The sequence below is a fragment of the Neomonachus schauinslandi genome, chromosome 5, assembly GCF_002201575.2.
Source record: "Neomonachus schauinslandi chromosome 5, ASM220157v2, whole genome shotgun sequence".
NCBI lineage: Eukaryota > Metazoa > Chordata > Mammalia > Carnivora > Phocidae > Neomonachus > Neomonachus schauinslandi.
In genome coordinates, this window is record NC_058407.1 from 138629350 (window position 1) to 138655602 (window position 26253).

Below are 26253 nucleotides of genomic sequence, written 5' to 3' on the forward strand. Positions count from 1 at the left end.
CCTCAAACAACTAGAACAGTTACCAGGTGATCTGACAATTCGAGTTCTGGGTAAACACCCGAAAGAACTGAAAGCAGGGTTCTGAAGAGATATGTGTTCACCTGTGTTCACAGTAGCGCTATTCACAAGAGCCAAGAGATGGAGGCCACCCAGTGTCTGTGGATGGGCAGACCCGAGGCAGTGTGCACACGAACACAGCATCACGCAGCCCTAAAAAGGAAGGACATTCTGGGGCGCCTGGGTGGCTGTTGGTTAGGCATCCGACTCTCAGTTTTGGCTCAGGTCATGATCTCAGGGTCATGGGACCTAGCTGCGTCAGGCTCTGTGCTCAGCACTGAGTCTGCCTGAGATTCTCTGTCTCTCTCCCTCTGCCCCTCCCACTTGTGTGCACGCATTCTCTCTCTCTCTCTAAAATAAATAAATAAATCTTAAAAAAAAAAAAAGGAAGGAAATCCTGACACCTGCTACCACACGGATGAACCCCGATGACGTGACGTTCAGGGAAACAAGCTGGACCCAGGACAAATCCTGTAGGATTCCACTTATATACGGTCCTTGGAGTAGTCCAATGCATTGACACAGAAGGTAGATGGTGGGTGCGGAGGCTGGGGAGCTGGTGTTTGACGGGGACAGCATTTCAGCTTTGCAAGATGAAAGCAGGTGCGCGGAGACGGCTCTCCCCACGATGGGAGCATACTTGACAACACTGAGCTATACTCTTAAAAAACAGCGAAGATGGTAACTTTTACATTACGTGTACTTTACCACACACATAAAGGATGAGTTCACCTCCCTAGTTATGGGGGTTATGAAATGGGCAGCGAGTGTCCCCCTGGACCGGCTATGTGAGGCGAGCCTGCTTCTAGCGCTCCTTCACCCAGGGCAGGCGGGAGCCACGGCCTTCTTGTGAAATCGTAACCATGAGAGAAGGTAAAGCCACCTCCACCGCGTCTGGAAAAAGCAGCCCCCAGGTTGGGTGCCCGAGGGGGTGCCGAGCAGGGACTGCCAACCGTACCTTCTTTGCTGCCAGCAGCAGCTCCACTGCCTTCTCGTACTGGCTGTGCTCAGTGAAGAAGTCTGAACAGCGGGCCAGGAGGGCGGGGTCCGACCTCTCGTCCAGGTCCTCCGCTATGAGCTGCAGGGCCACGAACTGCTGGGTGGCGAAGGCCAGCTCCAGGGCCTTGGAGAAGTGGCCGGCCTGTGGACGGTGTGCAATCTGAGCAGCGCCCAAGCCCCAGGTCGCGAGAACGCCGAGTGGCCCCCTGGCAGATACTGAGACAGGCCCTGGGGTCCCTGCCCTCGCTCACCTTGTGGTAGAGCATGACCGCCCTGTCCATGTGCTCGCCCTTGTCCTCGTAGTAGAGCGCCGCCTCAGTCATGTCCTCGGGGGAGCTCAGCAGAGCCAGGTTCATGAGCTGGTCATCCAGGCCATTCTCCTGTGGGGGGTGGGGGATGCCCAGGGCTTCCTGTGCGCGTTTGCTAAGGGTGCCCTGGGGGAGCCCACCACCCCAACTCTGGCATGCTGCAGGTCCACGTGACTATGGTTTATTTCTTCCTTTCTTGAGATTTTATTTACTTATTTGAGAGAGAGTGAGTGAGAGTGAGCACAAGTAGGGGGAGCAGCAGAGGGAAAGGGAGAACCAGACTCCCCGCTGAGCAGGGAGCCCGACGCAGGGCTGGATCCCAGGACCCTGAGCAGAAGGCAGATGCTTAATGACTGAGGCACCCAGGCATCCCATGACGATGGTTTCTAACCAGTGTCAGACTGTCACATGGGGTCTGTGTACCAGCATTTTGGGAGGCTTCCTTCTTTTTCTATTAACAGAACATTGCTCTCTGAGCCCTGGATTGGAACACTTTCATGCATGCAGAACGTCCTTCCTGCTGCTGACAGGCCACGAGCAACGAGCCAGCCTGAGTGCTTGCTGGAAAGCCGTGGAAGCTTAAGGACTTCTCAGCGAGAATCAGAATTCGGCACTTCACAAACACCGCCAGGGGGCTTGAGACCAGCGGGAGCAGGTGCAGTGGAAAGGTGCAGGTCTCCAGGGTGGGGGACATGGCACACACCATACTGTTCTCCACGTTTTCTGTGTGAACGTGGGCAACAGCAGGGGCCCCTTTGTCCACCTGCCCGACTTGCGTGCCCACTGCCCCGCCTACCTTGCACAGGCGGATGGCGTTGTTGAAGGCCTGCGCCCGTGAGTAGAAGTGCACGGCCTGCCTCACCTCCTCCTGGCTCTCGTACTGGCGGGCCAGGTGATAGGACGCTGCCCAGTTTCCACTCTCGTTGGCTATCTCAGCAGCCTGGAAAGAGAGCAGCGGGCCTGGGGCTCTGTCTCTGATCCCCACCCCCGCAGACCCCCCGGATGCTCCTACCTTCTGAATGTTGCCCTGGAAGCAGTAGATGCGGACCAGGGAGAAATAGTCCTGTGCCAGCTCATAGTAGCGCAGCGCCGCGTCCATCTCTGCCTGGCTCTCCAGGTACTGGGCCCACCACCTCCACAGGGTCCTGGGAGGAGCCCGCCAGACCCACTCAGGGCCTGCGCCCCCTGGAAAGGACCCCGGGTCCCCAACGCCTCCCTCACTGTGCCTTCACGCAGCCAGCAGCCAGGAGGGAGCGTGCAAGCTGGGTGACACGGCCAGGAGTGAGAGCCTGGGGTCTGGAGGAAAGGCCCCGCCCTAGCAGGGCCTCACACTCTCCCACGGGAAGCAACGGAGGGAGGCCCCCGGGCCCTGCAGCAAACCCACGGTCCGCCCACTGGCCCTGACATCCAGCAGCAACACTTACTTGTCCTTCATCTTATTGATGTAGAGCTCCAGGGACTGCAGGTCCTCCGAGAGCATTCTGGGCACCTCGAAGCGGTGGGTGTCTGACTTCTCATAGCTGCAAGAGAAGGGAAACAGCGACTCCTCCCCACGGTCTCAGCACCGCACGGCGGCACCCAGCAGCTCATGGTGCTGCCATGGCACAGCCAGCGACCCCAGGCCCAGAGACCTGACCTGGCACGGGCTGGGAGGCGGGCTGTCTGAGGTTCTCCTGGTGAGACTGAGCTCAAGGTCCCCAGCAGACCTGGAAGGCCACCACCTGCCCTGAGGTAGTGCCTCAGTCTAGAAGCTTCCTCTAGGTAACTCTATGGGCGCCTCACTGGGGCAGAGGGGGAAGCTGGAGGCAAGCGGGCCCATCCCGGCTGAGCCCGGACGGGGCCCCACACTCACTAGCTGAGGGCCAGGCCGCGGTCAGCACTGGCCTCCAGGTGCCTGGCGTAGTTGTAGTAGGTGGCACGCAGGTGGATGCGGTCGTGGAGCTCCGCGACCTCCACGGCCTTCTGCCACTGGTCAGAGGCCTGGTACAGCTTGTTCAGGAGGTCATAGCGCCCGCACTTCCTGTACAGCTGCCCAGCATCCTCCTGGAGGTGGGAGAGCATGCATCAGCCCTCTGGCTCCAGGAGAGCTGCCTGTGCGCCCCCGCATGCAGTGATGCCACACGCCATTGCGGCATTCCGTCCCATAGCGAGAAAGCAAGACTGACTTAGGTGTCAGCTGGGAGGGCTGGGGGGCTGCCCTGCATTCTGGGGAGGAGACCCCACCCGCCGCAGTGTCCTGTGGACCGGGAGCTGACTCGGGTGTCTGCCTGCCCCCTCCCTGCCTGGCTCCCCAGGTGCATGATGGACCATGAGCTCATGCACGTGCAGGAGACGGGGAGGGCCCCGGAGAGGAGAGAGGCTTTGCTCTGCTTTTTGGCTCAAGCTCCTTGAGGGGGTTTCTGTTCCCTGCTACCGAGTGGCCCAGACACGCATAGGCCATGGCCTGCCCTGTAAGGCCAGTGCCTTCCCTCTGCCCGCCTGCCCACGCCAGGGCGGCGCCCGACTCACCAGCATGCCCAGCTGTATGGCCAGCATGGCCACCCTGGCCTCCAGCTCTGGCTCCTGCTCAGCCTCCCGCAGGGCTCGTGCTCCACGCGCATGGCCCATGTTTCCCAGGCACACTTTGGCGACGTCCAGCCGCTGGGTCTTCACACACATGCGCGCCATGTTCTCCCAGACCGCCTCGCTGTGCCAGGGGATGCGGCAGCTCCGTAAGCTTGCAGCCCTCGCACCCCTGCCGCCCCCCGAGACACATACCGGACACAGCAACATGGCAAACCAGGGCCCCCACCGCTCCCTTGGCTGAAGGCCACCTGTGTCCCCTGCAGCTGATGGGAACAGACCCTCTCAGGCCTCCCACACACCCACTTTCCTCCCTGCTTTGATGGCCGTCTGCTCGTCAAACGTTCCTTGCTCTACACCTGCCTGCACCCTCTGCTGAGCCACGGAGGTGCTGAAGCTGCCCTCCGGCAGGGGCCCCACAGGGAAAAGGGGCTGTAGAGCCTTCACACCCCAGTGGGCCTGGGGAAGGGGGTGGGGAGCCCCAACCCTGATGCCCCTGAGGACCAGTGCATGATGCCCAGTGTGGGGTCTGCTGGTGGGCCCCTGACCTGGGCTGAATAGAGGTTGGGGGTCCTGGGGATGATCCTGCACGTCCCCAGGACTCCGTCCTTGTTCTCAAGCTCACGGGCCACCGCGGGGCTCCACACAGCAAGGCGCCGACCAGACACAAGCCTTTCCCTTCTCCCTTTCCAAGTGGATTCCGCGTGGGAATCCTCTTTAAGATACTCCATACCCCAGGGTCTCAGGGACCCATGTGGGGGTGTGGACAAGATCGCTTGTGCCTCCATGCCCTTTCTCACCCTCTGCTAAGTCCAGAAAACAGGTGGCTGATATCTACATATGATTCAAGTGGAAAACCCAAACAAGCAGAGAAACCCGCAGCCGTCCCAGAGCCCTTCCCTGACTCGGTTTCCCTGTGCCTCCCTGGGCTAACGCTGTTGGGCCTGCTGTGTGCACGAGGGGGACAGGTCGCTGAAGGCCGGGCTGCTCCCACGCTGCCCTCTGAGCAGGGCCACCAGTGGCCTCCACCAAGCTGGGGGGGTGGGTGGGAAGTGAGTACTGGAAGAGCAGCCGGAGACCTACTGGCTGGGAAGGGCCCCAACGCAGGACGTGGAGCTCTGGGTTTTGGACAGGGGCCAGCCCACCACAGCTCCAGCGCTTCCTGTCGTCCCCGCCCGCCCTACTCACATCTGCACCTCATCACTGTGAGAGGGCAAGGCACACGGCTGCCCAGGGGCCTGGCCTGAAATCAGCCCCCCTTTCTGGAAAGCCCTCTCTTGAGAGCTGCCGGAACTGGCCCCACAGGCCCCTCTTCTCAGGCCTGCCACTCAGGCTTGCAGGGTTCATGGCCTCCTGGCCCACAAAGCAGCCTGAGCTTCTCTGCTCTGAGACAAAGCTCCCGCCCGCCTGGCCGTCATGTGCACGGACAGGGCAGGCACACGGGGCGCTGCTACTCCCCCCCACCCCCCAGGGCCCAGCATGCACACCTCGGGAGGATGGGAAGGGCCCTGGGGAGGTTTGGGTATCTGGGGTGGGCCCCATAGTCCTGTGTGGGCAGGGTCACTCCTAACTCATATTCTGTGCCCAGGCCTGTGGTCCCCAGCTAGAATCTGGGGGTAGTGGATGGAGCAGGGTCTCCAGACATCACCTGTAGGGGAGCTGGATAGAGCTGACCCAGCAGCCATCAAAGGCCACCCAGGGATAAATGATTTAAATAAATAAGGGGGAAAGCTGATCTCTTCAAGTAGAGCATTGGGCCTCCTTGTGGAGGCGACCCACTGCACTGTGTCCTTAGGGACTCTGAGTGGTCCTAGTTCTCCTGGGAGAAGGGGGCCATGTGCGGAGGGCTATGGGTGCCCCCCTGGAGCCCCCAGGAAGCTGGAGCAGAACATAGGCCAAGAAGAGAAGGTAGCAGCAAGAACTCAGCTGATGCATTTGCTACAAACTCTGCTGGGAAAAATGCTGAAAACAGGCCAAATCCCTCAGGGAACGGAAGGGCAGATAATTCTCCAAAGACCCCTGTCTTTCAGGGACATAGGCTTAGTGGTGGTGGTGGTGGGGGTGGGGGTGGCGCCCCTTGCCTGCAGCAGGTACAGAGCCCCCTACAGACATGTGATCCAAAGTAACGGGACTGGTGAATATTCCTGCTGTTCTGATTTTGTAAAAACATTTGCTATGTTAAGACCATGCCTGTGTCCCCAGACCTAGTTCTTTCCCTAGGTCTGGTTTTATCAATGCTGGTGATAGACCATGTCTGACTTACATGATGCATCTTCTTCTTTTTTTTAAGATTTTAGGTATTAAGAGAGAGAAACAGCACGTGTACACGCATGAGCAGGGGGAGGAGCAGAGGGGGAGGTGGGGTTAAGAATCTCAAGCTGACTCTGCACTGAGCACAGAGCCCAATGCGGGGCTCGATCCCATGACCACATGATCACGGCCTGAGCAGAAACCAAGAGTTGGACGCTCAACCCACTGAGCCACCCAGACGCCCCTCTGATGCATCTTATGTGGGAAATGTCTGTGACTCTACATATCTGATCATCCTTGAGAAATGACAGCACAGCAAGTGTTAATAACTTTTGAAGATAACCATTGCTAATTTGATTACCAGCTGCCATTAAATGAATTGTAAAACTAAAAAAAAAAAAGCCCCCAAAACAAAAAAGAAAACCCACAAAATAACGGGGGCTGGGGCTCTAGACTCACAGGAACTCTCTGGAGCTCCAGAAGCGGGAGGTGAGTGGGGTGCAGGCAAGCCGAGGGGACCAGGCCAGTCCCACCATGCTGGACTCATCTCACTGCCTCTGTGTCCCCGGCAGGTGTGTGGCCTCCCTGCACCCCAACCCCAGCCTCCTCCCCTGTGACTAGGGCACCTGGCGATGAGTGGGCAGCTCGGGGCCTGAGGGGTCTGACTGCACAACGTCCAGGGTGCACGTGCTAGTAATGGGGTGTGTGGGTGCCTTTCTCTCTGTGCACAGCCGCTTCGGGGCCCCAGATAGGCGTGGCGTCTTGGGGGGCGGCCCCCCCTCTCCCGTGTGTCTGTACGTGCAGAAGGGATTGAGCTCCCCCATTGGGATGCACAGCCAGCACAGACACACGCCAGGCCACAGATCACATTCCCTCCGCCCTCAAGCCTCGCTGGGGGACCTGTACTGCGTGTCCAGGACCCCACCTTCTTGTACCTCCATCCAGGATGATGCTCCAGCCTGGTGGTTCTGCGGGTGTGGGCCCCTGACCCACCCCATCTGGGTGGCAAGTGGGGGCCTCTCCACCAGGCCCAGCCACTTCGTCTACTGCCTGTGAACCCGTGACAAGGGCAGGCCCCGGGGCGCCTACGTGCTGGGGGAACTAGCGGATGGCTGTGGGTGACTGGCCACCAGCATCCTGCCCACTCAGGCCCCGGGCCCAGGGCAGGAACATGCTCCGTGGCCACTGTCTGCCTCTGGGGCTGTTCTGTGGTACCTGAGCACCAGGCTGGCAGGATCCAAGACACACAGGTGGGACCACGGGTCTGCTGTGGGCTGGCACCCCAGGCCTTGCCCTTGGGAAAGGAAGGTGGGGAGGGCAGGGGAGGAGGGTCCTGGAGCAGGACTTGAGAAGGCCTCCCTGCTTTCCTATCAGGAAACACATCCTGTTAGCGTCTGGCTGCCGTGGCTTGGCTGCTATTTGTTGCAGTTGGCTACGCCCTCCATCCAGCTCACAAAAAACAGCCTCAAAAACAACCATTTCCTCTCTGCGGAGGGGGGGCCGCACACGCGCGCACACACACAGACACACACGCACATGCACCTCCCTGCAGCAGGCTCGCTGCTTTCCAGGACCGGCTGTTTCGTGGCAGAGGCACAGGGCAGGGGCTCCCGCAGTGAGAGGCTGAACCGCTCCCGGCACAGCTCCCCCCGGCCCTGCTCAGAGCCTGGCGGCTGGTTTTGCTCTGTGGCGCTGGTTCTAAGCAGTGAGGTGAGACAAACCCCACATTGCTGCCCACCTCTCCTGTTTCTTGTGGGAAGGAGAGGCCTTGCTTCCCAAGAAGACGGCGCACGCACGACTCTGGACTCTCGCTGGTGTCTCGGCTTATTCCCCAGGATGGGCCGAGAGGCTGGCTGCAACTCAGGCCTGGCCCTGCTCCAGGTGCAGGAGGGAGGGTAGGGAGGGCCTGAGGTGAGCTCACCTGCACCTGTCACATGGGCCTTCCCGATGCCACTGAGAATGAGCGGTGATGTCCTCTAGCAGCCCCTAGCTGGTCTCGGCTCTCCCTGGCCACAGCAGCTGACCGGGACTGGGACTTTCTCCACGACAAGGGACAGCACCGGCAGTCGGCGATGACTGTCCAGAAACTGGTGGCCACAGCAGCGCTGGTGGCCCTGGTCTCTCTTGTCCTCAACAACGTGGCGGCCTTCACCCCCAACTGGGTGTACCAGACGCTGGAGGATGGGCGCAAGCGGAGCGTGGGGCTGTGGAAGTCCTGCTGGCTGGTGGACAGGGCCCGGGGAGGGCCGAGCCCTGGGGCCCGGCCAGGGCAGGCGGACGCTCGGGACTGTGAAGCTCTGGGCTGGGGCTCTGAAGCGGCAGGCTTCCAGGAGGCTCGAGGCACCGTCAAACGTAAGTCTGCTTATCTTTATGCCTCCTTTAGGGCGGTCAGGGCCTGCGAGCTCTGACGGCATAAGGTGGACATGGGGCGCGTGTTTGGTGACCGGCAACCCAGGCGAGCCCCGAGCTCTGCGCCCACCCTCCCGGCGGTGCCCAGACCTGCCCCGGCTCCTTTAGGACAAAATTCTTCCCGTGCGAGTGTTGGGCTTTTCTCTGCCTCCACACACAGGGAAAGGGCAGACCCACTAACCAGATCAAAGAAGATCTGCTTTTCTTGGAAAATACACCTCGTCAGTAAAATAAACAAGAAGCTTAAAAACACGTGGCTGAGTTCCCACTTCACTCAACAGTTGTCAGGGTCATCGAGGCAGGACTTCCTGGAGGAGACCAGCCACGGGGGCAGTGAAGGGGCTCAGAGCAGCAGCTCTTGAGAGCAGAGCCCCTCGCGGTCTTGTCCTGGCCCTGGCTGGTCGCTGGCGGCTGGGTCTGCTGGCTGCTCTAGAAGGTGGGAAGTGGACTTTGACCGTGGGGTCAGGTTTGAGTGTGTGGGTGGGAAGGCTCACAGTGAGACATTTGTCACCGAACGTGTCATCGACGTGGTCACAGCAGCTGACAGGCAGAGGTCTCCCCGAGCTGCCTCTTTGAAGCTGTTGACGAGAGTCTAACTCACAGATGGGCAGGTGACAGAGCTCATCCTTTCGAGAATGTGAGGCTTTGGCAAGGCTTTTGCTAACTTCTCTCAGAGGGTGTCCACAAGGTCCTCAAGCAGCACAGGCGAGCTCTGTGCTCGGGGTGGGAATGTCCCCACCTGCCACGTGCTTGGAGCCCTGACCCATGAGGGAGCCGGGGTGGGGGTGGGGGTGGCGTCCAATTCCACAAAGAGATGGAGGCTGCAGGAGACATGTGCTCGGCCCGATCCCTGCGGGGAGGCAACCCCAGTCTGTCCATGCAGAGCCCCTTGCCGTGTAGCCTGGGGGTCTTCTGTTGGGGACGGGCTGTGTCTGGCAAGCAGGGCTTTCAAACTTTTCCACAAACTCAAAACTCAGCACAGCTGACCTTGGGTCCCAGGGGACTTGCTGGGTCCTGGGACTGTCCTGAGGAGTCATGCAAGCCATCGACCCTGAGGCTCTAGTGTGGGCTCTGCGCTGCCCTGACCCACAGAGCACCCCCAGCCCAGGCCTCCCTGTCAAACAGGGGCCCTCCCTGGGCGCCCATACCCCCTGACCCTTGCCGAGGCCAGGAGGGTACACAGGGTGGGGATGTGCTTGTCTCCAGAACCCCTTCCCACCTGGCCACCCGCCTGCGGTCCCTCCCACGATTTGACAAGCTCCTTGTATGACTTCTACAACATCCTCACCACTGGTAACGCATCCATGGCAGCTGAGCCGTAACCTCTGGGCGTCAGTATTTGCCCCAAGCGAAGGAAACAGTGTGGAAGGTTCTCGTGCGGGAGACTGAGCTGCTGACCCACTTCTCGCCTGGTCTGTGTGCACGAGCTGCAGGATGCAGCGCGCCGGGCTAATCTGCGCGGGGGCCCCAGCACCTGCCGCCTCACGTCAGACCAGCTCCCAGGGAAAACCCCGGCCCTCTGTGCCACCACTCTGCTGGTGTAGGGATGGGGAAGGAGGGAGCGGGTGGTGCCCTGCTCAAATTCATGCTGGCTCAGCGCTGAACACCCCTCCACCCCGCATGCTCCACAGTCATCTCGATCCATTACAGGCCAGTGTGTGGCCACAGGCCTGACTCGATCCATCCCAAGCTCCCCATCTCAGGTGCTAGAGTCAGGCTGTCCTAGAGTCTCCAGATGTTGTGGCAGGTGGGGGGGCAGCCCAGGGATGGGGGTCATGCTTGTCTGCTCTACTCTCAGGGTCCTGGCAACGCCCTGCAGAGCCCAGAGTCCGAGCCACTCCATGCTCACGGAGCACCACCTGACATTCTGCACTGTGTCAGGGGACTCTGCTGCAGGGGTCCTCAGTGACACGCGGAGTCCTGTCCTCCAGGACTGGGGGGCTCTTCCTGCCCGCCTCACTGGGCTGCATGCGGCGATCGTGACGGTTATCCCTGCTCAGGAGGCTTTCCTCGCTGTGAGGCGCCGTGGGGATTCGGCAGACGTGAGGTCCTCCTCTGGCCCGAGAAGAACTCCCAACCCAGTCCCGGTCAGACTTGCTCTCTGGGCGTTTCTCATCTTTCCAAATTCCAGACATTCTGTCAGGCGCCCTAACCTCCTTTTCTAAAACAAGTAAGGGGTGAGTAAACATGCAGTTAAACCTTGAGCACCTGGCCCGGAGGGGGTCACTGCTCTCTGACCACCGAGGCAGACAAAGGGCACTGGGCCTGCCCGGCCACAGACCCTCGTGCCACATTCCTGTGGGGTGCCGCTGCCCAGGCTACATGCATGGTGATCACAGCCTGTCAAACGTGCACCCCCTCCCCTGTTGCAGGTCCCCTCCAGGTGGCTGGCAGAGGGATCGTGGCCCACAGGGCAGTTCTTCTCAGGCAGGTGGTGGGTCTGTGGGCTGTCACTGCTTTATCCTTCACCCTCCCACATCTTCACATTCATGGGGCTGGAGGCTGATGGGGTGAGGATGCCACAGGGGGCTGTTGGTAGCCAGGGTGTGTGGCTTCAGCTGTGCACCAGGAAGGACAGAGAGCTGGGCGGAGGGAGCGGGAGGGCAGGCCACTCCCCTCTGTGCGAGTGTGCCCTGTGTGCGAGGCTTTCCTTGCCTGGCCTGCAAGGCTGCGCTGGGGAACCTTGCACTTCCCTGGGCCGGCCCTGAACCCGAGTGCCCAGCATGTTTACCGCCCCTCGTCTCTGAGGTCACACCTATCTCCCATATCCGACCACCTTTGAGGCTACAAGAATCTCTGTGTAGTCACATATTGGTAAAACTAACTGCAAAGAACGTGGGGTGTGAAGACCCCAGAAAGAGCATATGAAGAGCAGGGCCTCCACGAGAAGGCAGGTCGGCCAGTCTTCAGCGCACGGGAAGGACCTGCCTGGAGCCTGATCCGTCCTGACAGCAGGACCAGTTTGGTGTCCTGCATGCACGTGCGGCCACTGGTCAGGCTGGCTGCACCTTGGGTTCCACCACGAAGACTGCCTGGGCAGCCAGGAAGTTTCCGGCAAATTGGCCTGAAACCTGGCTCTCAGCCTGAGCGGCCACCTCAGGCGGGGGAGGTAAGGAAACGTGGGTGCTGGCGCCTTCCCCAGCCAGGCCCCGCTGCCACCCCAGCGCCAGGAGCCCCGCACTCGCCAGGCCTGGCCTCTGGCACCCCAGGCGTTTACTGAATCAGACGAGTGTCAGGGTTTCTATCAATGGCAGGAACGATCTGCAGCTACTCTCAAGAGCACAGTATGAGCTCTCAGCCCGTGCGAGTGAAGCCCGCTGGGCAAGGAAGCGGTACTGGGGAGAAAAGCCGGTGAGAGAGCATAGCCCCAACCATGCTCACTGTCCACACAGTTCATCTACACGGCCAGATAGGGCAAAAGCAGCTGCCAGTTCGGCGCGATGAAGAAGTTGGGCAGGTGGGGACTGTCATCCTCCAACGGCCCCGATCTGCCCTCAGGGCCACCCTGACTTCCCAGCAGCCAGGCCTCTGCTGTTCGGCCCTGCTCGTGTCTGCGCCGCTGGCCTCAGGGAAAGGCCTGGGATCTGCAAAGGGCAAGAGCCCTGAGCCTGTTAAAGACAACGGGGAGGAGGAAGGTGCTTGACTCCTGACGGGCAGGAGGAGCCAGGCCTGGGGCGGGGAGTGGTGCAACACGTCGGTTCACTCCGGGCTCCTCAGGCGCTAATTATGAAGGGCAACAGTCACAGACACCAGGGCGCAGACACGGCAGCAGGCTGGGGCCGGGTGTCACGGCGGGCACGCTCCTGCAGGCTGGCGCCCTGCCGCCCAGCACACGGGGAAGCTGTGTCTGTCCACAGGCCTCTCGCGCCAGCACTGCGAACCCCCCTCCCCCACCCGGGGGAGTGGAGAGCACAGGGCAGGGAGGGCAGGTCGGTGAGGCCCCGGGCGCAGATGGAGGCAGGAGCTGCCCGAGCTAACCACCTGTCTTGTCCCCTGTCTTTCCCACAGTGCAGTTCGACATGATGCGCGCCTGCAACCTGGTGGCCACGGCAGCGCTCGCTGCGGGACAGCTCACCTTCGTCCTGGGGCTGGCAGGCCTGCCCCTGCTGTCTCCTGATTCGCAGTGCTGGGAGGAGGCCATGGCTGCCGCGTTCCAGCTGGCAAGTGAGTACCCCCGGGGCCCCGGGCAGGCAGGGCGGCCACACACTTGGTCGCATGGGGCTGGCAGGCCCGCTGCGGTCTTCTAATGTCACCACGACTCCCGTGGGTCACCCTCCCACCTTTCACCGTGGGCAGAAGTGAGACAGAACCACAGGTGGGGGCGCTGAGGCCGCAGCGAGCACCTGGGCTCCCGCCCTCTCCTGCTGTAAGACAGGGTGCTCCGCGTGCTGGCGCTCTAGGCTCACGTGCTTGCTTTCTGAAGTCTGCGGCATCTGCTATGTCTTTGCCTGTCTGCAGCCGATGTGGCTGGTGGCCTGGGGTCAAGCCCCTCCAGTGATGGTGCAGCAGCCTGCCACGGGCAGGGGGAGAGCCCCCACCTGAGGCCGCACCTCCGCCGCCTCACCTTCCCCACTAACGCTGTGTGAACAGGGAGGTCAGGGCGAGCATGAGGGTCCAGCCAAGCTCATCTGCACGCTCCTTGAACAATGCAGCTTCCTGGGACCCGGCCGGGGTCAGCGGCAGGCCCTTCCTCATGAGCAGCACAAAGCATGGAGGACACGTTAGCTCCTGAGCGCACCGGCCTGTCCTGGCTCCGACACCCAACAGCCCATGCTGCCACAAGAGCGGGGTGGGAGGCCACACTGGCCGGGCCTTGGGGGCGGCTGTAGCGTGAACTGAGAAAGGGCGCGGGCACACCCTTGGTGTCGGAAGGCTGAGAATGGTGGCAGCGGCGGCGTAAATGAGAGATAGGGATTGTTTCGGGAATTTGTGCACAAGTGGCCATGGAAACCACAGAAGCTATTCACATGACCCCGGGGGGTCTTCTCTGCTGGTTTCCCCTCCCCTACGCCTCCTTCCTGCCAGCTCACCTGGGGACGTTCGGGTTTTCTGCTGCCTACTGGCGAGCGTGTGAGTGGAGGTCCTGCGCAGGAATGACGTGGGCTGGGGTGTGGGGATGTGATCAGCCGACCTACCTGCCTCTCCCACTGCTGGGGAATGGCAGCATGCCCCAACACTGAAGGTACAGTTCCAGCAGACCCAGGAAGAGAAACTGCAGGAAGTCTGAAGTGAACCATTCCGGGAATAATGGCCCCCGGCCCTTATCTTTCTGGAGAATGAGGCTGACAGACTGGCAGGAATTCACATGCTGGAAAGTGAGCCGGGTGGGAATCAGGAATTGGAAACAGGCCTTCCTGTGCCTTTTAATAGAAGGCGGGTGGTCCTGGGCCAGTCAGTTCCCCACGGCCGGGTCGTCCGCGGGGCCTGGGAGCACCCAGGGCCGACCAGACGGTTTGCAGGAAAGAGCAGCTGTGGGGCCGAGGGAGCTGGACAGGCGCCTTGGCTCTGTCACCTGCAATCCGCGGGAACTGGGGCTGGCACATCCGTCTGCCCCCACAGGGCCGGTCTTGAGAAGGAAGGAGATGTGGGTGAGACGGGGTCTCTGACCACCTCGGCCTCCTTCCCTTATCCAGGGAGGTGGGTAAAAACATGCACATCCCAGAGGACAGTGACCGTTCAGAAAATCACTCCTCTGCCCTCCGCTGACCTTAGGGCCATAAGGCAGAAATGGGGTCCTCAGCCTCACTGAGGCTGCCCACTTTCTATCGCATGGGCTTATCTGAAACTCTATCCCCTCCAGAAGGAAGTGGAAGATTAGGAACAGATATTCAGATATTCAGGCATTGAAGAAATGAAAGGAACAGCTCTTGATTCTGAAAATAACTCCTTGCAGCAGAATAAACGGACCACGGCATTTTTAATTTAGAATTATTGGGAGAGAGACTGAGGGTTTGGTGTCAAACGGACATCTTACTTCCTACGAACCCTCATTTCAGAACAAGACAGTGTTGCTTCCAAATCACATATTTTCGAGCAAGTGGAGATGGGGGAGCCCTGTGAAGCAAACGGGAGCTGTCTGGCGGCAGCCCTGGGGCGTCCTGGGGCCTGTCCTGGCTGTGGGGCGGGGGTGCTCTCTCCTGGCTGTCCCCAGACTCGGGCAGCCTCTGCTCACACACCATCAGTCCGGTACAGGCTGATGGGAAAAGCCAGGAGCACCGGCTCTGCAGGCTTCTCCAGGAGGCTTCTCCTGGAGGCGTCCCACCATCACTCCCGCAGGTCTGTTTTGCCCAAAAAGGAAATGCACTTGGCCCTGTTTAGACTTGTTTCATTGACAAACAGTACAGAATGCAGCCATGTGTCTTTCTTCCACCACACTGCTAATTTTAGAGTTAGGTTTTTTCCTGTGCTCCGGTCTGCTTTAAACAGTCAGGGAGAGAGACTGAAGGGCGCCGGGATATCCTGTCCCAGGAGGGGAAATGCCTGCTGGTACCTGTTATGCAAGCAAACCTTCAGTCCCCAGTGCTGGGGCCAGAGGGTGGGCAGCGGGGAGAGAAGGTGCTGACGAATTCATGGGGAGGCAGGGAGGCCGGGCAGGCTGGAACCCAGCAAGGATGGCGACTCCCCGCCTGCCCGCCGTTCTTCCCATCCGGGCACCGGGCCCTGCTCCTCATACTTGCTCCTCTGAGGGACCCTGTCGTAGGGATGTGCAGGGCCCCGAAGCTGCTGTCCTCAAACAGGTCCCGCCAGCCATTCCACCTGCTGCATTCTGTTCACAAAGTCACACCCAGCAGTTTCCAGCTTCGTTACAGAAGCTTCCAAGTGTAATTTTAATTTACCTTGAAGTTGAAAAGATTACTTTCTGTCCCTTACTCCACCTCTACAAGCTGAACATCTGCATGCAACCCCCGTTTTCCCTGTGGCGACGGCTCCCATCGGGGCTGCGGGAGTGTGATGAGGACCTGCCTGTGCGGTGGCCACTGGGCCGACCCCCACCCAAGTGCAAGCAGCCCCCTACCACAGCCACGTTCCCATATGGGCTCCTGGAGGCTGGCTCTGCAGACCCGTCCTCTGTCCTTTACTCTCTTGCTTTGGCCAACTTCTGCTCGTCCGAGTCTGGTCTCACTGCTGTGTGAACAAAGGCGCACGGTCATCCTGGCCTGCTTACTGCAGATGCGTTGGACCCTGCGTCACACACCCGAGCGACGCCTGGGGTAGAGCAGATCGCCAAGGGCCGATTCAGCAGGTAGCGTGCCTGGCGGGTACCTCGGGGTGAGGCTCCTATGCAGTCCTGGGACATCTAGGTGCCGCATCAGATTCTGAGGCCCTGGAGGAGCCACCTCATCCCTAGCTCCTGTGCAGCCAGAGAGCTGGGGCCAACCGGCCGGTGGCGGCTCCATCATGCCTGCTGCTGTGACCACCCTGACCACCCCTGTGGGCCTGCTGGGGACGCCACACCGTTCTTTGCTCAGAGCCGAGCACTCCCCACTGCACCTGGAGTCCATGCTGGAGCCCTGCCAGCAGGCCTGAGGACCGTCCCAGCGGGTGTCTCCAAAATTTCCTAAGTGTGACCGTCCTGTGGCTCTTCAGGTGCTTACGGCCCTGGGCCCTGGCTGTTGGCTGTGCAGGACTGACTGACCAAACTGGGTCCCAGGCGAACATTTTTTGGGGGGACAATCTCATGGTTATTCCAGGCTCTGTTGCTGGCCTACCTCCATGTGTGCAGAACGTTAGTCCAGGCTCCTTGTCAATCATCTGAGTGACCCTGCAGCTTGCTCAGACTTATGGTTCTTCTTAAAGCGCGACTGCCATCACAAACAGGTCTAGTTCAAGTACAAACATACAACCGACTTGCAGAGGCCTCCGCTCTCTGCTGTGTTCTGAGTGCCTCTGAGATGGTACCGGGCTCTCCTCGGGAACCCTAGCCAACGACTCCTCACCTCCTTTGGGGAGGCTGACCAGCAGGCCCGACTGAGCTCACGCCATGCTCCCAAGCCAGTGAACTCACAGGTGTGCAGCTCTGGCACTTGGTCCTTCAGAGTGCTGTCCCTGCACCACACATGTCCTATAGCTGGTGGATGCCAGCCCTCACTAGCCCGCTCCCGGCCCGGCCCTCCTCCTGACACAAAGCCTCCCAAGCCCTAGCAGGACTACCATGGGAGCAGAATCACCGCAGAAGCTCCTGGGCTCCTCGTCTCTGGCTTCTGGAAATCCTAATATTTTTTCTTATGATGGCAAAACTTAAAACACGCTAAGTACTCTGTGCCCCCGAGAATGCTCATGTCGTCGGACCTTCGCGGGGCAGTCGGGTTGATAAGCGGCAGCTGTCTCGGCATCTCGTGAGCCAGTGGGGATTCTGCTGTTCTTCTCATAGGAATATACAACTTTCTGTTTTTCACAATAGGGTGGTGCTCGCTTGGTCTGGACAACGTGCTTTTCTGTCTTTGGCACCTGCTTCCCTGGCGCCAGTCTGTACCCCAAACGTACCCTGTGTTTTCCCTTCACTTCCATGTCCTCTGTGCTGCTTAGAGTGACAGCATGTCAGGCATCATTTGGGAGCTTCAGTTCTGTGGAAACATGATCAGGTCCGCTGTACGTTTGGCTTTTCCTTTCCCAGAATCCCTCCCACTGGGGAGGAACACGTGGATCCCACCACTTTGCGGCTCACAGATGCTGGGACATCCCAACCACGGCCGTGCCCTGACACGGGCCACGAGCGAGTTTGCTCTGTGAATACTCTCTCTGGAAGCTGTCACAGGCACAAAGTGAAGCAGGTGTGCTGTGTGAAGGTTCAGGGTTCAGCCCCACAGTCTCTCCTTATACCACCTGCGTGTGCTTGACCGTCACCCCAACAGGAAGGCCCTGTGACAGGCACTGGAGCCCTCGGAAGCAGGCAGGAAGGAAGCGAGAGGAAAGGGACGCTCTGCAGGCTGAGCTGTGATTCATAGAGCCCGCGTGGCCAGCTCACAGGAAGGGGCTGTTTGCTTTGGAAACAGAAATTCATGAGGATGGAATTGACTCCACAGGCAGAATTCAGGGTGTTTGCTCAAAGTCTCCCCTTGCATTTGTTTCTGGACAAACATGAACATCACTGGGAAGTCTTGGGAAAAAAGTCTCTGGGACAATTCTGAGGGGGTCTCCACACCAGGATGTGCCAGAGATGGGGAAGCCCAAGTCTCTGGCACATCCAGTCGCTTTGTCGACTGGTCCCATGAGTTAATATTTAATAAGGCCAGCCTGGCCCGGGTCTACTTCCCACACCCCTCCTCTCCCCTCCAGCAGGAGAATTTCATGAAGCAAACAGCAAGTTGGATTTCAGAAGAATGTCTACGTAATGGCAATTACCCAGTGCCCAGGCGGAGGCTGGAGGTGGCCAGCGAGGCCACGAGCCTGTCTATGTCCCCGCGGCTTTTCACTGCTGACATGCACACACGGGAGATCCCCATGTGCCACTTGTCTGTGCAGTTCGTGCCACCCCCAGTGGCCCGGGCGGGGTCCACTTGTCCTTGCGCCGTTGTTCTAGTAGGTTCCCGGTATCTTCCTGATCAGGAGAGGCTTTTCCTAAATTAGTTTTTTTTAATGTTGGGGAGTCAAGCCCTTTCTCTGACTATATGTGTTCTAAGTTGAACTGAAACAAAGCAAAAACTAACATGGGTCTTTACACAGAATAAGTCACATAAATGTGAATTCTTTAAACCTTTTTTCACACAAGGATATAGAACTAGACGTTCTTTTCCACTTCTCCTAGAAAAAAGAGCCAAGTGAGGTGCAGCCTGTGAAGAGCAGGCCAGAGAGGTGAGACGCACAGTGGACGGTGCTGGAAACCTGCCCGGGGCCGCTTACTGTCGGGCGGTCAGTAGTGCTCCAGACGGACAGACTCTCTGAAACTCCGTCTGTCAGGCTCTGCATTGACACTGATCCATCACCTTGCGGGATGTGGGTAGTTGTGCTCAGCTTGTTTGTGCACCTGTGAGTTCATATTCTCTAATCAATCTACCCACCCCCGCCTGTTCTTCCATCTGTAATATGAAAAACCTTACTCTCAACACCAAAGTAGCTCCACGCTCTGAGTTTGGGCACGTTGTGGGCAACAGAGCCAAACATGAGGGAGGACGTAATACACAAAGACAGCAACAAAATAATAGCCTACCCTATGCTCAACAATATACCATTATATGATACTGACCTTAAGAAAACAAGTAACCCTGTGGTGCTGGCCAATACAGACACAGGACAGGGCCCCACGTCTTGCCATTGGCCAGGCCCCAGTGTGGCGGTGCTGCGTGGCGCTCTGGAAGCCAGCAGCTACTCTGCCCACGCGCTTTGTCGACTGGTCCCATGAGTGAACATTTTCACTGCCTGGTTCAGAGTGTCCCTACAATGGGATCTCCCGGTGTCAAAGGCCCAGCCAACACCACTCTCTGGCAGGGTCTGGGCGGGCCTGTCCAGGACTCCCCGGCCCGCGCTCACCACACTGGACCTGGTGACTCTGTGACCTGGAGCACCACGCTGTGTGGGTAAATTTCATCTTCCCCACTCTAAGAAGAACACCAGCTCCCCCAGGACGAGTCAAGCATGCCTCCGCCATGCACACACTACAAGCCCTCTGTGCAGTGCGAACAGCTGTGCTGAGCACACGCGCATGGAAACTAGCGAACAGCCTGGGGACCAGTACGTCCTGCTGCGGCTCCAACCCTGAGCAACACAATCATGGCAAACAGGCTCTGTCCCCGATGGGCTTGGTCACTATAAAGCTTCCCCAGAGGCCCACACTGCATTCAATTCCCCACCATGGGATCTATCTGGGTTTGTCTCAGATAATTCACTAGGTGATTCCTGGACGACCCTTTGGGAGGCAGAGCTGGAGCGGGGGTGGGAGGGTGCCCTCCAGCCACAGGGTCGCCAGCAGGGGACGGGCCAAGCCCGAGCTGCGACGGGCCGACTTGTGACTGGACCTCCAGGCTGAGTGCTGCCGGCACCCCCTCCCCAGGGCTGGTCAAGCACAGGGCTAGCAGCACCAGCAAAGGCCGGGAGAGGATGGAACTCGGCATCCTGGAGGAGTGGACAGGGGCTGGTGTGGCCACACCGCTAACCGAGATGGAGACGGGGGCAGAGATCTGAGGCCAGGCAAAGGCACACAGCCCACAGTGCCCTGCACCTGAGCAACACAGGGGCCTTGTCCTTTCTGGCTGTGGCAGGCAAGGGCACCTGGCTCCTTCCAGTTCTGGACCAGCTCTGCCCCGGTCTTCACAGAAATGTCTCATAATGGACTTCACGGTGCCCTGTCTCTACTCATCAGTGCGGTCAGCCAACCCCAGTTAGCTGTGGGGCTGGGGCGAGGCTGTTCACCCCTGCATACACCCCCACAATGAATGATGTCGCAGAACTGGGGCTCAGGCTGCATATCAGATTTTTAAACGTTCCCGTAACCAGTGCAACCCCAAAGGATGCTTGGCAAAGGGCGAACAGACTTGGACCACGGAAGCCATCGCGGTGACTTCCTGCCCACTGTGCTGGTCCCCACTGTTGTGCCCTGCAGGCAGTGCCCTCTCCGCTCAGCCTGGCTCCCTGCCCGAAGGCTACCACTGGCCTCGCAGCAAACACCCGTCCCCCAGACACAGCCCCCTTGCTGTGACCTCAGGCACCGGCCAGCATGTCCCCGCCTGCCCCGTCCTGCTGAGTCCTGTTGAAACAAGGCACGACAAGCTCCCTTGGCTGACAAAAAATGCCCAAAGACACAGAAATATGAGGGGACACAGGAAGGATTTTCATTTTCATGACACAAAATGGACTATCACTCCTTTTCCCATGAATGCAAACCTCGGTACCACAGAACTGTGGGCAAGGGACATGCTCTTCACTGGGAGAGAAAGAAATGCCAGAAGTGTCTTTCTGTCAGTGTGCATGACAAAGAGAATTAGTTATTTTTAACAGAAAGGAAGTATCCAGAAGCTTTCTGGGTATAAAAAGCTCCACGAAGTACTGCAGAGAATTAATGCGGAGATTAGTCACCGCCGCTGTTGTTTAGCACGTGACTGAGGTGGAAAAATGTTTAATTCATACTTTCTGGACGGTACAGTGATGATGAGACCGAACTGCTTGTGCTTGTGAGAGCTCAGGCCTCCCCCAACCCCTCACTCCACACTAGTTTATAACAGTTTCCAGAACCATGAGCTGACATCACTGCGGCTTAGCTCTGGGGCCACAGGGGTCGTGCATGATCTGGTTTCCTGAGGAAAGCAGGGGAGGCTGTGGGGAACGGAGGGACCAGCATGAACAGACGGACGGATGTCACAGCGCAGGGCAGGGGGAGGGACTGCAGCAGGAGGCTGGCCTGGCCAAAGCCCAAGGCAGGGACAGGGACGAGTCCAGGAGGGGCGGGAGGCTTCCGTCCGGACCACTGCGAGAGACTTTGTCCTCATCAGGTACATTGGGTTCCAAGAAACAGCTCCCCCCAGGTCACCACCGCAGAGGGTGGGGTGCTCCCTGGGCTGCCCCGCCTCTGCTTCTGCCCGGCCCCCTCACCCTCGACAGCCATAGCTCCCACTCAGCACTGCACCTCCTTCCTACCTCATCTGCCTCGTCCGGCCCCTCCTGGCGGAGGGGTTGGAGGGCTGCACTAGACCAGCCTCCTAGGCAGCAGGACAGCAGGGCCTCTCCTCTGTCCCTTTGGGGCTCCCGGCCCAGACTCGGCCCTGAACTCTAGCAAACATCAGTGCCCTGTTATCCTAGCCGACAGGCCCTGGGCACGAACTCTGGCTTTCCTATTGCAAGAACTAACAAACCGTGACAGGAAGTGACACCGTGATGCTAAGTGCTAACAACGTGAGGCCTGCGCAGGACTCTGTCCACCGTCAGAAGAGAAGGCTGTGGAGGGGAAGCAGGAGGAGGGGATGTGGAGGTGCAAGGGAAACTGTAGGACCAGGTGCAGGGTGCAGAGGCGAGGGGAGGCAACAGCAAGAGAACTGGCCGTGTCTGCAGCCCTGTCTGCCCCTCCCCAGAGCACGTGGGCGCTAGGCACTCCGGAGGTGTGAAGAAAATCTCTATCTGCTCTAGAAGCGAACCTAAGAACAAGAAAACTGCTAAGAACAGGACTGCGTTAGATACCAATCTGAGTTGTTTCTAAGTTGTTTTTAAGACTTAGACTTCTGTGTCTACTTTCACTTGAATGAATGAAGTGCTTCTAGGCGCCGGCGAGGAGCTCATGCAGAGCTGAGGCTGGATTCGTCTCGGGGTGAGGGACAGGGAGCAGCAGTTCACCTCCATGGGGAGGGTGGCTAAGAAAATGGCCCAGCCCTGGAGACCAAAGGACGAGTGTGCTGGGACCAGGCTGTTTTCTTGTGGAGCACCCCCCCCGAAATTATTCCGTGCCAGGATTAAGTAGACGCACACTGTCCCTCCACAGCCACCCAAAGGTCGTAAAAGCACACAGAGGCCCAACGCAAAGCAGCTCAACACTGAAGCGCGGCATGTGAATCGGGCTACCACCCACTGGGACAGACAGAGCGGGGGCGGCGGGGGGGTGAGGGTGGCAGGGAAGAGCTGGGAGCTGAGCTTCTGTGGGGCTCAACAGCCCATTTCCAGTCCTCTTCCTGGCTCCAAGTAAGGCTTTCTGAACACTTCTCTCTCGTTTACAGGTTTTGTCCTGGTCATTGGGCTGGTGACATTCTACAGAATTGGCCCGTATACCAACCTGTCCTGGTCTTGCTACCTGAACATTGGTGCCTGCCTTCTGGCCACCCTGGCAGCTGCCATGCTCATCTGGAACATTCTTCACAGGAGAGAGGACTGCATTGGGCCCCGGGTGATTGTCATCAGCCGCTCCCTGACCGCACGGTTTCGCCGAGGGCTGGACAACGAGTATGTGGAGTCACCGTGCTGAGCCTGCTCAGGACTTTATAACTAAACAGTATAGAAACTGAAGGGCTGTCTGTGCGGGCGATTCATAGGGTTTCCTATATATACATGTACGATACACAGCTATGTTTACTATATTATATATAAATATATTATGTGGTTATATATTGCCTGCTCCACCTCCTTCTGATGCACCCATGACTCGGCTTCACTTCTGAGCACATTCCAAGGAGGAGACCAGCGGCTGAGGTGCATGGACAGTGGCAGCCAGCTTGTTCTGCATCTTGGCCTAGGATTAATTTATTCTGTATCTGCTGAGCGGTGGGTCCTTGGTCATATTTACTTTGGTAAAGCAGAATACCCAGGAAGATTTTCTGGAACTGTCTGTGGTCTTCCTTGAGTGACTCAGAATTTACAATCAGATGGTTACGGCTTTATGACAGGATTGTGTTCCTAATGTCTGTTTTGCTCCTGATTATTTTTCTAAGTTAAAATAAAATGCAAACTTCTCACCACTGTGTAAAACTTGTGTTTTATCCATCATACTGCCACACGGGTGAAAAGAAGTTGGTCTATTTTTCTGTCATTTTTGTGGGTTGGCAGGAAGAGAAGGCTTGGTACATTTTTCAAGACCTGGTGGGAACACCGCTGTGGGCCCTTACTCACATTTCCGTTCAACTCTGACGCCCCTGTTCCTACAGACTGAACACTGTGGCCCTGGGACAGCAGATCAACAAATGGCAGAGTAGGAGGGAAAAGCGTCTATTTATTTAAAGAAAATTCATAGAGATTACTTTATGTTTTTCCCTATAAAAATCTTCAACCTAGCTTCAGCCAGACGCTGGGTGGTCTACCGATGGCCTTCATGATACCACACCGATTCCAAACAACCCTGGTCCTAAATCTGGAAGAGGTGAATCACCGCCACCTCCCCAGGCGGAACAGAAAACATCAAAGAGCTGCATCTGAGGGGTTCAAACCCGAGGCCGCCCCCAAGAACCCCAGACTGCCTGACCACATTTGTAAGGACAGCCTGCCACCCACACCCACCTGGATGCTTCCTGGACCCTGCCCTGCCTGACCCTGCGCCACCTGGCGGCAGTGACTCCCACGAAACCGACACGGGGGCCCGTGGGCAGCATGCAAAGCTGGGGTCCGGCCCAGGCCCACTGGCTGCCTCCTCCACATGAGGCTGCCTCCCGCTAAGAAATGTTCAGCCTTGCTGCTTCCGACCTTCCAGAGACTGTGGTGATCAGTGTGGAGTTTGTCTCCGGTCAGAACAAACAGTGGATTGGGGTTGGTGCTTTAAAAAACCACGCAATTGAGAATGACCTAAAAGCGTCTGTGGCCTGACCATTTACAATAAGCTCATCACACACTGTGGAAATAACAGATTACGTCCAACACCAAAGCACTCAAGGCAACATTCAAATCTGACCCTCCTCCCTCAAAGCTTCTGTCCACAAAGGACTCCCCCCGACCCCAAATCACATGCTAAAAATAATAATCTCCTAAAAGAATAATGAAATATTTAAGATATATGACTTCACACTATTATATATGCGACTATGTAAGGGTACATGGAAGTATTCAAGTTGACCCTGTGGTCGGTCATGATCTGTGACTGCGTTTAAATGAAAAGTGACCAGAGGAAGGCTGGATTGTGCCATCTAGATTCTGGTTCATCCCCCCAAACTAAGAGCCCTCTTGTCCACACCCACAGCCAGTGTACAAAAGGCTCTTCCATCACAAACAAGGTTTGGCCTCACTATTTTAGAAATAAGTAAGGGACGAGGGCTTGTGTGCTATTTTTTTTTTTTAAGATTTTATTTATTTATTTGACAGAGAGAGAGATATAACAAGAAAGGGAACACAAGTGGGGGAGTGGGAGAGGGAGAAGCAGGCTTCCCGTGGAGCAGGGAGCCCAATGCGGGGCTCAATCCCAGGATACTGGGATCATGACCTGAGCCGAAGGCAGATGCTTAACGACTGAGCCACACAGACGTCCCTCGTGTGCTATTTTGAAAGGTGCTTCTGTGTTACAGAAACCTTCGCGGCCAATGAGGGGGCGTTCCGTGGCAGGGCAGGAGGGGCATCTGTTCTAGGTGACTTAATTTTTCGTCTTTTTTCCCATTTTAGTTTCATTCTGCAATAATTTTTCTATTCTTTGGAGATTAAAATTTGTCAAATGCTCTTGAGAAGAATTACTGAATTCTCTCAGGAATGGAGAGGAGGCTGCTTGTAGACAGCCCTTGAGTTTCTTTTAGAAAAGGGGCATCTGGGTGGCGCAGTCAGTTGAGCTCTGACTCTTGGTTTTGGCTCAGGTCGTGATCTCCAGGGTCCTGGGATCGAGACCCGCATCGGGCTCCCTGCTCAGCAGGGAGCCTGCTTCTCCCTCTCCCACTCCCCCTGCTCGTTCTCTCTCTCTCAAATAAATAAAATCTTTAAAAAATTTCTTTTAGAAAAAAATTTCTTTAGAACAATATTAATTGCATTTTCACTATACTGCTTTTGAGTGTTTGTTATTCAAACCTTCCTGTTAGTAGCAATTATTCCCAGAGGAACAGTTATTACAAATATTTAGCAACTGCACAACTTTCGAGGAGGAAGAACATGGAATAGCTGACAATAAATCAAGCTAGTAGCAGCCCAGGAGTCCTGCAGAGGAGAGCCAGGGTCGCCTGCTCTGCGTGCCCCACCGTGCGGCCACAACACGGCTCCTGGGTGACACAGCATGCCAGTGGGATCCTGCGTCCCCAAGCGCGGCGGCATTTCCGCGGGTGACAAACCATGAAATACAGCACGACACGGTCACAGAAGAGTTACTGATTCTCAGAAGCTCACTTAGAAGGGGAGAGAGACCTAAAGAAAGACCCCGAGAGCTGTGCACATCCCTTTGACACCGCAGGGAGCAGAGTCCTCACCTTTTGATGAGTTTGATAGATTTGAAAGCTTCATCCATGTCTCCGATGGTAACGAAGAAGCTGAAGTGAAGCATGGCATCCCGAGTGGGCTTATCGCAGTCCTCTAGCCCGACGAAGTCTCGCAGGGGTCTCCTGCCCACGCACGGGCACCCTGAGTCCACCTGGTCTTCTCCGTCTGCTTCTCCTGGCTGAATGACAAAGGCCACCATTGGCTGTCAGCTCACGTAAAGTGAACGCCTATGCTAAGTCCCTGCCTTGAGAGCTGGTCAGTGTTGGGTCTGTCTGCAGGCAGGCATGGACGCCCAGCAACAGACCCTGCCAAATGCAGCATGAGTTTGTGGGCATCCAAGGTCATCGGAGCTGTTCACTAAAGCCACCTTCTCAACAGTTATGAAATGACTATGCAGACGTCTGCTTCCCAGGTCTGTTCTGCAGCCTAGAAAGAGTTTTCATGACCCACACGGACGTGCTCACAGGCACAGAGTCTTAAAATTAAGTGACGCCAAAACGATTTCAGGTAGAAGTTTCCAAAACAATAGCTTGGATTAGTAGTATGCCAGAGAAGGAGGAAGCCTCCACTCTGTAGCCTGTGGTGAGAAGCACAGGACTGGGGACTGGCATCTGGGGTGGGGGCAGGGGCGGTTGGGTGGGGCTGAGCCCCTAATCTGTGGGACCTCACGCTGTTTCTGGGTGGACGGTGTCAGGACTGAGTTGATCATGTTGAGCCCAGAGCTGTAGACAGAAGTGTTAAGTCACTATGTTGTACACCTGAAGCTAATACAACATCAGACGTCAACTGCACTTCAGTAATAAAAGAATTGAATTGAATTGTCAGGCACCCAGATGGTACCTGAGTGATAGCTGAGACTTGCATGGTGCTGTGGGGGAAA

At 57.6% G+C, this 26253-nt stretch overlaps 2 protein-coding genes and 1 pseudogene across 2 annotated transcripts in view; 2 read left to right on the forward strand and 1 right to left on the reverse strand.

The window, feature by feature from the left end:
- The window catches only part of IFT140 (intraflagellar transport 140), a 75043-nt gene that overhangs the window by 9974 nt on the left and 38816 nt on the right, over positions 1 to 26253 (reverse strand). Inside the window, exons 17-24 of the mRNA XM_021698070.1 lie at positions 25364 to 25551; positions 3873 to 4050; positions 3217 to 3407; positions 2789 to 2884; positions 2377 to 2509; positions 2161 to 2304; positions 1308 to 1436; positions 1016 to 1198 (exon numbers count right to left, since the gene is read on the reverse strand). Coding sequence (XP_021553745.1) covers positions 1016 to 1198; positions 1308 to 1436; positions 2161 to 2304; positions 2377 to 2509; positions 2789 to 2884; positions 3217 to 3407; positions 3873 to 4050; positions 25364 to 25551 — 1242 coding nt within the window. The remainder of the gene's footprint in view (positions 1 to 1015; positions 1199 to 1307; positions 1437 to 2160; positions 2305 to 2376; positions 2510 to 2788; positions 2885 to 3216; positions 3408 to 3872; positions 4051 to 25363; positions 25552 to 26253) is intronic.
- Positions 6059 to 6175, forward strand: LOC123325001 (annotated as a pseudogene).
- On the forward strand, positions 8249 to 22876 carry TMEM204 (transmembrane protein 204). Its single transcript, XM_021698069.1, has 3 exons — positions 8249 to 8528; positions 12594 to 12749; positions 22220 to 22876. The coding sequence occupies exons 1-3, from the start codon at positions 8249 to 8251 to the stop codon at positions 22462 to 22464; spliced, it is 681 nt and encodes a 226-aa protein (XP_021553744.1). The 3' UTR covers positions 22465 to 22876.

Coding starts and splice junctions, on each gene's coding strand:
- TMEM204 (XM_021698069.1), top strand. CDS start 8,249: ATGACTGTCCAGAAACTGGTGGCCACAGCAGCGCTGGTGGCCCTGGTC. Junction 8,529..12,593: donor GGCTCGAGGCACCGTCAAAC/GTAAGTCTGCTT, acceptor TCTTTCCCACAG/TGCAGTTCGACATGATGCGC. Junction 12,750..22,219: donor TGCCGCGTTCCAGCTGGCAA/GTGAGTACCCCC, acceptor TCTCGTTTACAG/GTTTTGTCCTGGTCATTGGG.